Source organism: Leuciscus leuciscus (assembly GCF_965113295.1).
Source record: "Leuciscus leuciscus genome assembly, chromosome: 3".
In the NCBI taxonomy this organism is placed as follows: domain Eukaryota; kingdom Metazoa; phylum Chordata; class Actinopteri; order Cypriniformes; family Leuciscidae; genus Leuciscus; species Leuciscus leuciscus.
The window spans coordinates 51,980,173-51,994,759 of record NC_138727.1 but is presented as its reverse complement, the minus strand read 5'-3'; the positions used below and the strand labels follow the sequence as shown (position 1 = coordinate 51,994,759).

At 38.5% G+C, this 14,587-nt stretch overlaps 1 protein-coding gene across 4 annotated transcripts in view; it reads right to left on the bottom strand.

Annotated features, from left to right (window-relative positions):
* The window catches only part of LOC309493644 (uncharacterized protein), a 78,151-nt gene that overhangs the window by 1,353 nt on the left and 62,211 nt on the right, over positions 1–14,587 (bottom strand). For all 4 annotated transcript variants that reach the window (XM_082162815.1, XM_082162816.1, XM_082162818.1 and 1 more), the window contains 4 exons: positions 5,186–5,367; positions 4,894–5,076; positions 1,218–1,433; positions 908–1,140 (listed from right to left, as the gene is read on the bottom strand). In XM_082162815.1, coding sequence (XP_082018941.1) covers positions 908–1,140; positions 1,218–1,433; positions 4,894–5,076; positions 5,186–5,367 — 814 coding nt within the window. The remainder of the gene's footprint in view (positions 1–907; positions 1,141–1,217; positions 1,434–4,893; positions 5,077–5,185; positions 5,368–14,587) is intronic.

Below are 14,587 nucleotides of genomic sequence, written 5' to 3'. Positions count from 1 at the left end.
TAAAGGACAAGTTCGGTATTTTACACTTAAAGCCCTGTTTTCAGATCGTTTCTGATGAAATACAATGGTTAAGATTGAACTTTAGACAAATGCTGCTGTCCCGAGAATTTTAGGTTTTTGTAGGTGCACTGGAATAATCCTTCCTGAAACGCTTTAAACTTTCGTTTACAAAGACGTGAAACTCACCGAGTGGTCAGGGGTGTTCACTGATATGTGCACTCAAAAATCGCTGAAAAAGATGCTTTCCAACAGGTTTTAGCGTAGTTTTTGTCCAACTCCATTGACTTGTATATGACGTGCTGTGAGACCGCAGCACCTTTACGGTATTACTCCGCCGCTTCTTCTTCTGCTTCTTCTGTGTATTCAATGAAATGCCAGTGGTTTGCTTGCAATTGGCAAAGGTGCATTATCACCACCAACTGGGCTGGAGTGTCTATTATTCAAGCTCTCAACGGAAGAATGTACGGGTGTGAGGCGTTTGGAAAAATAGGTCCACACAGTTTTACAACGAATGGTAAAACACCTGTTTGAAAGCATCTTTTGCAGCGATTTTTGTGTGAGCATATCAGTGAACACCCCTGACCACTCGGTGAGTTTCACGTCTTTGTAAACGAACGATTTTTCCAGTGCACCTATGCAACCGTTGTATAGGTGGGGGGTGCTACCACAAAAACCTAAAATTCTCAGAAATAGAAACTATCTGAAAACAGGGCTTTAAGTGTAAAATACCGAACTTGTCCTTTAAAGTGTAAAAAATTACTAATGAATTTTTATCTTCTGGGTTATTTTTATACATACAGAATAAAAAATACTTATCTGTGAGCTGTCAGTCATAAACATAAAATATTTACTTTAATAAATAAGTAACAAATCCAATAAGTAAAAAACAAACAAAACAATAACTCACTGTTCGCTGCCGTATCCTTCAGGAAGCAGCCCGACAGACACGGCCACCACAACCAGAGCAACCGTATATCCAATCACACACAGGTATCCACTGCTAAGCACCTCCCTCTTTTTGGAGCTGATCTGTGATAGGTTCTTCACACAGATGAAGAGCAGCACAGCTTCAATGAACATCCACACAAAGCCGGAGAGAAAGAGGAAGTGCAGCACACCTGATATCACGGCACACAACACCTGGAGATCATGAGAGACGGTTATGATGATTCTCAGTGAGACTGTGCTGAGCTGTAGGGCTCCTTCATCATTCTCACCTGATGAGGGCGTATGAGGCTCAGGAACTGTTGTGTGAGCAGGAACAGAAGGTGAGCCAACAGAAGACTCAGGCAGAGGTTGATTCGAGCCACATTATTCACTCCAGGACTCCACTGACAAAGGGCAAAGGTCAACAGGGCCAAACTGAAGAACACCAGCCCCACGATCACACACACCAAATTCAACAGGTCCAGCAGATCCAGCAATGAGTCGCTCTGAGAAAACATCCAAACTAAAATGTTTTAGACAAGTTAAGTGACATTACCAATTGTCCAAAGTGCAAAATTTCACCGAAATTCGCTGATGTGACCGCTCCTTAACACAAAATATCACAGTCCTCACAAATGGACATAAAAGGATCATCTCACACAGCAGATGACCTTAAAGGGATAGTTCACTTTGAAATTAATTTTTGGTATGTTTTAGCTTACCTCAAGGGGATCCAAGATGTAGGTGTCTTTTTTTCCGCAGTAGTTTCAATTTTGATATTTTTAGGTCAAACCGTTCTTGTCTGTCAGTCATATAATGCAGGTCTATGGTCACGGTCTCAAAGAGCATGCACAGAGTCCAAATTAAAACAATTCCCCGTCGTCCAAATTAAACAATTCCCCATCGTAAGCACACATTGATGGCCTAAGACACGAAACGAGCGGTTTGTGTGAGAAAACGAACAGTATTTATATCGTTTTTACCACTTATACACAGCCATGTCCGAGTGATCTGATCTGACGTGTACGCAGACTGGTGCATAGATATATACACACTAGATGTCGCCTTGTCTACGGCAGTTCATTGGAACGAATGTCTTTAAGGCGACATCTAGTGTATATATCTATGCACCAGTCTGCGTACACATCAGATCAGATCACTCGGACATGGCTGTGTATAAGTGGTAAAAACGATATAAATACTGTTCGTTTTCTCACACAAACCGCTCGTTTCGTGTCTTGGGCCATCAATGTGTACTTACGATGGGGAATTGTTTAATTTGGACGACGGGGAATTGTTTTAATTTGGACTCTGTGCATGCTCTTTGAGACCGTGACCATCGACCTGCATTATATGACTGACAGACAAGAACGGTTTGACCTAAAAATATCAAAATTGAAACTACTGCGGAAAAAAAGACACCTACATCTTGGATGCCCTTGAGGTAAGCTAAAACATACCAAAAATTAATTTCAAAGTGAACTATCCCTTTAAGTTTGTCTACAATTGTCTTCAAAGCATTGCTTGAATAGCCATTTAATAGCTTTCAGGGCTGTAGAGGATGTTTTAAAGAGGGTGAATTTAGAGAACTTCTCTGAGGGTTTAGGTAGGGTTCTGACTGTAGGACATAACAGTTTTCACTCCAGGAAGTTACGCCGGTTAATTAATCTGCTTAAAATCTCCATCTTGCAAAATATTATAGATAAAACAAATATAAAGTAGAAAAAAATATGTTTTATCATATAAATGTAGCCGGGTGGTATTTGAACTTATAAGAAAGAGATTACTTCCCTTTATGAAAAGCGAGCCCTGATGATGACGAATCCAGTCGTGTGTCAAGTAAACAAATCCTTGATTTAATCGTGAGTAAATGTGATGATCATCATTTAATCTGCTGTAATAGGCTCTGTTTGTTTCATCCGGTGTATGTATGTAGCACTGAGGATGTCAAAAGGGACAAATAAAATTGCACCCCCTTTAATTTTTTAACGTGGTAAAGACATTATTGTTACATTTATTTGTATTACTGGATTGCACTGTGTTCATTTTGGTTAAACTCAGGTTCGTCAGCAGGGGGCACCCAAGCGTTACTCTACGCATCAGTAGCTGACTAACAGAATAGAAGTAGCATTCAGTACGTGATGAAGTGCGGTGTACATGCAGAGAAAAGTGCTCCTTGTTTGCATGTCTTTTGTACAGGTAAGCTGACAATAATCTTTATACTAGTAATGGCCAACAGTATTGTATTTTTATAGAGCCGTAGTTTGTGCCTGAGACGTTAAGAAGAAGTGTTGTACGTAAAATGGCGGACGACGAGTGTTAACAACTCAAGAGAAAAACGAGTAACTTTTAACGTGATCAAAAAGGAGGAATAAAGGCCTAAAGAGATATATACTCGAGATGTGAGTGCGAGACGAGGGATAACTAACCAAATAGATGTGTACGAACATTGATTAAGTCGTGTGTAGTGACGAGTCTGGGCAGTCTGAGTTAAGAAGGCACACGTGTCTGTGATTATTCTACACATAGACATGTTAACCTCATTTAGCGTTACTTTGTCAGCCATTACATGTAAAAGCGCATTCAGTATGTACTGTTAATAAGAACTCCTGTCAGATTCAGTGGTAAAATGCTTTTATTAATCATTTTGTGAGCTTATTATGAGAACACAGTAACTGGTGATCGGTTGAAATCTAGTTCATTATATAGTAAGTTCATTAGCAGCATATTTCATAGAAGATTAAAAACAATTAAAACAGTGATTAGAAAGAGTATTAAAATATATGTGCAGTTATCAATGCTAGAATAATGTGAATTTATACTAAATAGCTATTTACATGGATGTTTATCGAGTTTAAATGCATGACTCGCTTGTATTCATGTTAAAGGAGTTTGTGATATTTTAATGACGTTATTCGTCAGACCTTTCCTTTATGCCATGTGAGAGCGGGCACAGCACATGTTCAGATCTATGTTATGATGTTTATGTATTTAGAGTATGTATTTCTTGAGAATTGAGTGTGGTATGAAGAGTAATGTGTCTAGTGCTATCAGACATGTGATTGTTTATGATAATATTTTAAGGTATCACACAATAACAGAATAGAAGTAGCGTTCAGTACGTGATGAAGTGCGGTGTACATGCAAAGAAAAGTGCTCCTTGTTTGACCTGTGTTTTTCATGTCTTTTGTACAGAAATAAATGTGTTGCCCTAGGAAGTGACATTGCATCCTTCTTAAAAGTGTAACATGTATAATGTGTATTTTGTGGTTAGAGTTCGAGATGATCGAAGATGTTTGATCGATGCACATGACAGGCATTAAAAAGTCTCTATAAAAGAGTTTGGTAAGTCGTTAATGTAATGTGTATGTACATAACAATAACAGATGTGAATGACGTGCATAATATCATATGAGTGTTATATTTCATTTTCATGTAATGGTGTTTGAATGCACGTGATGAACATGCTGACAGTGGTTTTTGTGTTTGTGTTAAGTGTATTTTTTCACCCCGAAAGTGTGCCCTAACATTCGTAATAATTGGTAATTCGGAGAAATTTACACTTTATAAGGCTTTACTTTATTTTCTGTGAGGATCTTTTTTGTGAACTATTCATTTTGAGTTTATAAACTTGGTTATATAATTATGGTGACCCCATGTGGGGAATTTGAGTAGTGTGATTGAGTGGTTGAGGTTGAGTGATACTAAATTATCACCTGTTATTTGTTGACACATTCAGTTCACAGCATTGCAGATTTTAACAAAGAAAATTTAAACAGTTGGTTGAATTAATAGAGAATAATAAAGCAAATCTAAAACATGCTTCAATGTCAATTGATTTATTTTGTTAACAAAATCATATGGTCACATAATGATAAAACAAATATCTATACCATTCAAATCAACTAGTCTGTTGGTGGATGACTAGTCCACCAAACTTCTGGTACACAACGTCATAAGTCTTACCTGTCTGACATGTTCTTTCACATCTGATGGGCGGCTGGTTTGCATGATGAGAGCGAATGTGGACAGATGAACACAGGAACACACAGTGTAGCTGCTGTTTGTCTTTAAAACAGAACAACCATCTACAATCCACTCACTGATATTCCAGTACACACAGGACAGAGAACCGTTGGGGTCAAACTCCTGCAAAAAGAAGAAAGAACATGCAGAAAATATAACAACACTGAAAATTAGATGTTTTCAGATGTTCATCAGTTCTCCGGTTGGACAAAAACACATTTCAGTCTCTCACTCTAATGTGTTTGAGGGTGAAGTTAACTGGTTTGGTGAGTTTAGTGTTGGTGGTTTTGGGAAGAGTAGCTGAGATCACAGTGGACATCATGGTTTTAATCGTGTCATTTGATGTGTTGAAGAAGTCTGGCTTCAGTAGATTCTCCATTGTGTTATAACTCATGAAAGCCACAGCAGCTGATCCTGTGTGACAGAAACAGAAGCTTACATACAAAACTACTTGCATAACTTACATAATACAGGAGTTCAAAATGTTTTATGCACTGTATAATTTCAATACCCTTCAAAATAACTGATTGTACTTAATAATATACACACTAATATTGAAACATTGCTGGATCTCATGCTGTAGAATCACAGAGATACTTTGATAAATAAATATACATTTTAAATGTAAAAGTCAAGAGCTCAACTAAAGCAAATACTGATACTGAAACTTTATTATTTTCAATAAAACATCAACATCTAAACCTCTGTTAATTCTCAACAAGAACGTTTGTACATGTATGAAAGAAATAATGTTAAACTGGTTTGTAAACTGGTTTCACACTCAGTGTTGCTGGAAGTCAGTTGTAGTTCTTGTGTTTCTCTTTTTTCTGTTCTTGTTTCTCTGTTCTTCAGTGATTCTGCTTATCAGGTGTTCATGACTACGTTTACAAGCTGTTAAAATTCGGGTTATGGTCGGGTTAAGGTCACTATTGGGGTTTCTGAAACATTCGGAATAACCTGTTTACATGCGTGAGCAGAGAGAGTTACTCCTGTATACATGGAATTTGTAATCAATTGGCAATATCCTGATGTAAACGGCGACGCACGGTTAGCATCTGGACGTACGGACAACCTTAAGATGCAATATGCGTCATTTCTGATTCTTCTTCCTGTATCCAAAGGCAACAACAACAGCAGCAGCACGCGGATAATGAATAGTTCGGGGCAGATAGCGATCGCCTTTGTTTGCGCTTTCCTCCTCGCTCCAAAAGTCTGGTGCTGTGCTGCGTCTCGCCATGTTTACCTCTACTTCTTATTTACTTCTGGTATACTGCACGCGGGTTTTTGTATGCGCCGTCTCTACTCAAAAGACCAAGATTCCTTGCGAATAGAACATGCGCAGAACACAAATCAATGTTCCTTTTGATGGGGATATGCCGATACGCGTTTACATGACCAAATATTCGGGTTAGAAAAGGGGTACCCCAAGGATCATATCCGGGTTTTTAAAAACCAGGATATGAGCATATCCGGGTTTTTGCCGGTGTTTACATGGCCGTGCGCGAACGGGTTATTGCTAATATTCCTGTTTTGAACGGGTTATTGGCTGCATGTAAACGTAGTCAGTAGCTATGTTTCCATCAACTTGTCAATCAAATGATCTGAAGTTCGGTAAAAAAAATCATGCGAATAAAGCTGGTGAAAGTGTGTTTCCATCAAACGGCTTTAAAGCGAATAAAAACCTGTGCGTATTGATGTCACATGCTGTTTTGCGATCAAATTGGTATATCGAATTGATTTGAGACATTTTAAGGTGTTTCCATTCATTTTCGCACTGAATCGCACAACATTCAAGTAGGGCTGTGACGGTATGGGATTTTTTCTTACCGCGGTGAAGAAGCAACAAATCTCGCGGTTTGGCGGTTAACCGACATAACCCCCCCCAAAAAAAATGTCACCCGCGGCCGCATCACACACTGCAGACACGATCAAGACCGCATGTAGCTTGTAAATGACAATGGAAATGAATAATCATAAAGCAGTATTCTTTATTAAAAAAATAAACAAATTAACATTTAATATTAAATTGTAAATGGTAATAATTAACTATTAATTAGGTAGCCTTAAGGCCGGCAACACACTGGCTGCGTGGTATGAGAGTGGCGTTTCTGTTGCGTGTCAGCTGCGTGGCTTTTTCTATGTCTTTGCACACCAGAAACAGCGCTGCTGCTGCTAGGTGACATATAAGCCTCATTGGTGATATATTCGACATATGGGGAGAGAGTTGTGGAAGGCCTATACTTAATGTTAAACAAATATATAGCAGCAAAGACAGCGTCGGCAGTATTGACGGCAAAATAGGCTACAGAATATTTCGTTCTGTATTGACAGGTGCAATATTTGAAAATCGATAATATTTTTATTTTATTACATTTATATCTGCATTTATGTCAAAACCTTAACTTTCAGACATCAAAATGTAATTTATTAATATGTATTCATGTCAAAATGACATACAAACATGTTTTCCTATTCTATTTTGCCAGGAAACGCTTCCAACACGCTTGCGTGTCGCGTGAAAAATAGGCGTCGGTTCTATTTCTAGCATGCACGCGTTTTTCCGCGTGGCACGTGCCGCAACTGAGACGCGCGTTTCACGCAGGCAGTGTGCAAGCTCTAAACTGTTAACATGGGAGCCGAAATAAAAACGGACACGCCACACAGCCAGTGTGTCGCCGACCTAAGGTAGGTGTGCTGCACTTAAGTCCAGCAAACGCCACAGGATGGTTAATTTTTCTAAGATGTGGTCTTAAGTTAACGGTATTTCCTCGCGAGATGGATACTTTTGTGCGACAAATACGGCATATTGCCTTGTCCAAATTCACCGGCTTCCCCTTAATTGTCACCTGCCTGAAACGCGACACCCAAGCTAGCAGGGAACGTTCTCAGAACGTTTGCTAACATTCCCTACAAGTTTGGTTAATGTTTTAAAGAAAACATTTGAATGTAATGTTCAAAGAATGTTTTCTCATTCCAAATAATGTTTCTATAAGGTTAAATGTAAACAACGTGTTAACTGTAACATTTTGAGGATGTTTTTAGAGAATGTTATCCTACACAGCAAAAACTCCAGTGTGAAATTAACTCTCCTGGGAGTTTATTTGACTCCACACTGAAAGGGTTAAAGTGTTAAAATATGAGTGTTAAATGAACACTGAAGAGTGTTAAAATGAATGAGATAATTAAGTGATTCATTGAGTGATGATTGACCATTATTGAAGACACCTGATGTTAACAAGCAGAATCACTGAAAGAGAAAATCAAATTTTAAGTTACCATTATGGTGATTACCTTTTGCTTTAGTTGGGCTCTTGACCCTTAAACTATTAACTTTAGATTTTGTCTGGCTGTTGTAACTAAGTTATAACCGACAGATGATCAAAGTTAAAAGTTGATCAGGTGATGTTGGTTATGTTTTGACATAATCATCATTAGACCTGAAACACTAAACTAATTTGCACTTAATCATTTAGCAGATGCTTTCATCCAAACTGACTTACAACAGAGGACTAAAGTTTAGAGAGTGTTGATTGCAGCAGACTGATGGTTTTATAGCTTAAATGATTACGATTTGTTGCATTTCTATAGAATCCAAAATATTTCCTAAAACTTCTGTTCAAAAGATTATATTTAGACACACAGACATCAAGATTCAGCCTGTGAATCTCAACAATGGTGACAATAATAAAGCATATTGCAGTGCATTCTGGTTGCTACCAATCAAAACTCATTCATGGCTCCCATCATGCATTGCGTTATGAATAAATTATGATCTGAATTGTCTTAGTAATTTCCTTTTCCTAATTAAATATTTAGTTTGTCACCATTGTTGAGATTCATACACTCAATCTTGATGTCTGTGTGTGCCTAAACAAATGTTTTTTTTTTTGTTGTTGTTTTTTTTTTTTTATATCAAAACACCTTTTAAGAAATCCTTTGGAATAAATAGAAAATTCTGAATCTTATGTTGTAGAATCACTTGATGATGTAATCAACAATATAAATATAAGTCAGAGATGCTCTAAATGAGTTTTGTGATTCAGGTCAAATGATGATTATATCAAAACATAACCAACAACGTCTGACATCTTTTCTCTTTGTTCATCTGGGAGTTATACAGTAAATTATAAGCAAATATTAATGTGTTTATAGTTCATATCACACACCATATGTAACTTTCAGCAAAAAAAAAAAAAACGGTGCGGTGATGACCTCACACCACGGTAGGCATCTCATTAACGCGATATTGCGGTGATGCGGTTATCGTCACACCCCTACATTCAAGCAAACATTTGCGAACAAAGTTTTGCTAGACAAAATGGATCGTGCCATCTACCAACAAATGTTCAATATTGCACAAGTTGTAATAGTGCAGAGTCCTGCACTGGTCCATTTTTGGAGACCCGCCCCCGCCCGTACCCGCAAAGTTCAGCACCAGATCTGACCCGTGTCCGCGATAAACCGCACACAAGCTAAAATCATTCCATTTAAAGTGCTTTATTTTTTTATCTCGCACCTCTCTCAACATCACAATAGCCTCATGAATGGGCTAATGAGCGCTAAAGTGCGCTTTGTTTTGGGCCATTAAAGTAGCCTAGGCTACCTCCAGTTCACGCGCGGGCGCCTCTCCGTGTACTGATTATTGCCTGCTATATTTAGTTCTTATTTATTAAATCCAGGAAAATGGTTGATTAAACATTGGTTAAAATTAAGATACAATTAATACAAAATGAAATTCACTTTAAAGAAAGTCTTTCTACAAAAACAAACTTAATAAAGTGGTCAAAATCATGTCTGCCCACTCCATTTGTCTCCCGATATTCGGGATCATCTTATCTTATTCATGCTTTTTTCACTTTTCATATAATCAACATGAAATTTTAAACAAATATATATATATATATATATTATTTTATTTAAACATGAAGATGAAACTAAATAGTTTTTTAATGACTGGGCTACAACACATAGGCTTATTAGCCAACTGCCCTACAATTATTGAATATTATTTTGCTTGATTGATGGGTTTTTATTTAAAAGAAAGAGTGTAGCCTACTAAAATATAATTAATATTATTTTATTGCATTTGTATTAGTTGTTTGAAGAGTAAAAAATAAATAAATAAAAAATCGGTCGATCTTAACGCAAGTTTACAACCGGCCAGTCGGTCGGACTAAAAGGGGGAAAAAATTAATTGGGTCGGTCCTAAATTGACAGGATCGGTCGGGTAACGGCAAACAAGAATATTTTTAAGGATGCCCAAAACACATATTTGCGAGTGTGTAATGGCGATTTAGACATACACATATTTTTCATCCGCTACAAGGAGTTCATTATCCGCCCGCATCCCCGCCTGTAAATTTTAGGAATGTCACAATCCACCCGTTTTAGCCACTTTTATGCGGGTACCCAACCGATTGCAGGACTCTAGGTGCTTATGTGAGGGCGTAGATTACGCGGGGGACGCGGGGGACGTGTCCCCCCCACTTTTTATAAAATGTAAATTCGTCCCCCGCACTTTTTCATAGGGCAATTGTGTCCACAACAAGCTGAGGTTTTCGCGGGTGTGTATAGCCTACATCGAGATTTAAAATCCAAAGAGTCAAGTCTATCTACATACGTGACTTTCACGTTTCCATGGTAATCAGTCACTCGTGCATCACGACACGCCCATGCTCGCACCCGCGCCCAATTCATTTTTTTTCATAGAGGTCGCAAATGAGTTCAAAACGACAACAAACTCTTCAGTCTTCACTCGATCCTTTTTCACGAAAAAGTCAAGCGCTGTAAGTAAGTTGTCATGTGGTATCTGAATTGTGTTGCACAATGATGAATAACTCTGCCTATTTCTCTTGTTGAATAATTAACAAGTTTCGTTGGAAATTGAAAATATTCACTACCCGCACAAAACGTGCGTTTATTTTCAATCTTTTTTTATTCGTAATGTCTTTTATTTTCACAGATGTTATCAAAGCCCTTCAAATTAGAATAAACATGGTGATTGTTAGCCTAATGCTGAATTTGTATTTTCATGCATTAACAGCCTGCTTGAATCAGGCAGCGTTGTAACATGTGTACATGATGACAAACTTTAAGTTCTCTTGAAAAAGCCTAACCAGAAAGTTTGAAGTAGTTTTAAAAGCTTGAAGTTTTAAGGTTTTCAATTGGAAAGTTTTAGTTTAGTAAGACAGACAGGCAGATAGATAGATAGATAATAATAAATAGTATTATATTAATAATAAATAGGGAATCACAGATAATGCAAGGATGATTCTGATTTAATTTAATTTAATTTAATGTTAAGTGGCGATTGATAGCCTATAGTTGATAATAATACACTGACGGTAACAAAGTTTCAATTTGAAATGAAAGATGGAGCATAGGCTACATTTAATAAAATTAAGGAAAAAAAAATGCCCTTTATAAAGGTAAAAAACGTATTCTGATAAGAATGTTTTCCAACAGTGATGTAATAATTGTAGTTTGAATAATTGTAATGTGATGATCAAATATCATAGGTTTGGGCGGTTGGCGGGTGGATTATTTATTTTTAACAGCAGATTCAGGTGACTCAAAGTGCACCAGATTAATGCATTTATTTTTAAAATGTACAAATTTTCTTCCAGGGGGGCATGCCCCCGGACCCCCCTAGGGGTACCGAGCTCCACCCACAAACACAGTAGGCTATATGATGGTCTATGAAAAATACAAATTTAATTATCTTATTATTAAAATGCATGATCAGGATTTTACCCTTCCGCCTAGTTTTGAGCCAGGAAAAACCCTGCATGTGCAATATAAAGTAATGAACATCGTTCTTTCTTTCTGTTTTATTGCTTTAAAAATAAATAGCATATTAAGCCAATTAAGCAAAAACCTGTCAACAAAAGTCTGAAAAAAACTGGTATTACTCTTGACATTCTGTCCCCCTCACTTTTGAAATGATGGCTACGCCCCTGGCTGATAGCGACATTATTTGACTATTATGGCATTTCTTAGATTTTTGCTACAATAGCCGTTTTATTTTTCTGTTAAATTAAATTCAAAAAGTGTCTCGTTTCCTCGTTTGTCCACTTTGTTGACACCGGCCATGTGTGCAAACCAGACAGTATATAATGGGTGCAAACTGGGCGGAAATTAACTAAAACTTCTTCTTTTGTGGCGGGTTGTACCCATAAAATGACCTAAAATTTAACCGCAATCCATTATTTATTCGGCAAATAACGTTTCCATCAGCGTTTATAGCATAAACCGTACATCGATCAAGATAAAATCCGATGAGACCGACCGTATTTCATTTTAGTCGATATTCAAGAAATTCAATCGAATTTTACTGTTTCCATAAGGCATTTTTCATTCGATATCACATAATTCGGATAAAAACGTGTTGATGGAAACATAGCTAGTGTCTCAATTCACTCATTTGTTTTCATTTACTCTGTCAAGTGGACTATATTAGCAAATATTATATTAGTTAAATTCCTGTGGGCTACTTTCTCAAAAATTGCAAATATTTCCCAGAATGCATTGTTTTCTACGGTATATTATTGTTTTAGTGGGAAAATGTGTGTTATTGCCAGAATTCTGCAGATTTTTTACAGAAAGGTTTAACAGTGTTCAACACTGGAAACTGCAGTAATCCTGTGTCTAAATGAACACACTATCACTGCAATACTGAAAGCTGTAGTGAACCACACAAGAACCTTATGCAATTCTATTAAATTACTACACATGAAGTGCAGTATTTTAAACAGTGTCCTTACTAACAGTTAATGCATTTACACACTACTGAAGTGGTTTCAAATAACTGCACAATGCACTGACATTTACAAGCAGAAACTTGACCAACAACTGCAACACAAAAACAGCAATTTATTAACAAACATTAAAAGCTGAATAAGCAAACAAACAAATAAACCAGTATATTCATTACAACATTGCTCCACAGTAACATTGTGGATCACTAGTTTATTTTGAACTAGTGAGGTGAACGGACGACCGGGAGGAGGACAAACAACAAAGTCCAGGGTGGTGATAGTTGGAGTGAGCCAAGTGGTGGCCTTGAGCAGGGGCTGATGGATATTCCTCCAGGCCACAGCCAGGGTGGTGCCCCACGGCGGCGTTGACGGAGGAAGGAGCCATGGAGGAATACTGATTAGGGCCGCCATGGGGGACGACGACGGCGAGGATGGAGCCCACCGCCCAGCTGATGAGCCGAGGTAGTGGAGAGATGGTGAAGATCCTGTAGGCCGCGACGGAGCCGCAGCGACGACCTCCCGAGAGCGAGGTGGGGGTCTGGAGGTCTGAGGGGGAGTTGGAGCGACTGAGGGCGGAAGGGGTGGAGGACCAGAGCAGCAGACAGTCCGTGAGTCCCCAGCGAAGGTGAAGCGAGGTCGAGGGTGGAAGGAGTGCAGGTGCGGGAGTCTGGGCGACAGGTCTCACTTCCAGGTGCGGGGGGCTCACTTCTGAACCCTCGAAGGCCACCTTCACTCCCTTGGCGATGGATGGCTCGGCTGGCACACACACCTGGTCAGGCGTGCACTGGTTGGGCTCTAAACGACGTTGTCCTCTTGAGGGTGTGGGCTCATTCATCGCAGGCGGTCTCCATCACGCTACCTGCGGTGGGCTCAGGTCGTCGATCTTCGCCATCCAGGTGGTTCTGGCTGGGCACTGGATGGGGAATGGGGCTGGCGGCTTCCAGGATGTGAACGCTGATCCACAGGACGCCAGCACCCACTCCACATATGTCGCGAAGCTCACTCGATGATCCTCCTCGGATAACTGCCTGTGCAAGTTCCTGGATGTCGGACTCAACGCCGCCACACATGCACAGACAGTTATCCGGGAAGGTGGTCTGATGGGCGAGATGCAGAAATGTTCCTAAATGTTCCTTGAGAGAGCGTTCTCCCTGCTCAAGGCACATGAGTTTAACTTAAGTAGGGGTGAAAACGGAACCAAAAAATTGAACACGAAAAATGGAAAAGAAAAAATCTTACAAACACGTTCACTTGTTTGCTCTTATTGAGAATTAAAATATGTTTAGATGTTGAAGATTTGAGTATAAACAGAGGTTTAGATGTTGTAGATGATTTGTTGAAAATGTTTCAGCTTTTGATTTAATTGGCCTTTTAACCCTTGACTCTTTAACATTATTAAATTTTTTTGACAGTGTGTTTATAAGACACATCCATTATCATGAAAAAGCCAAGAGAAAATGTGATCAGGTGGTTTGGCTAGTTATGGATCACCATCTAGTGACCTTAATCACTGATCTCATCATCCAGTGTCTAAACATTGATCATGTGTTATTATTTTTATATTTAGCATGTTTCTGGAGTTGTCCATGTCCAGCGCCTGCTGGGAAATTCCCACTAAAAACTTTTTAAGAATGTTAGGGGACAATGTTTTAACGATGTTATCACTAAACATTTTTAGACGTTTTTTAGAGAATGTTATCCTACCCTTTAGGAAAATGTTTTATTATTATTATTTTTTTTATTATTCCTTAATGAAGATGTTCATCAGTGATTGTATAACAAGTGCAGGCACACGTTTGTGTGCATTTTGTTTTGTGATTTCATCAGTGAAATGCAGTTAATTTTAGAAAGTGTACAGTAGGTCTGCTCACTGTCAG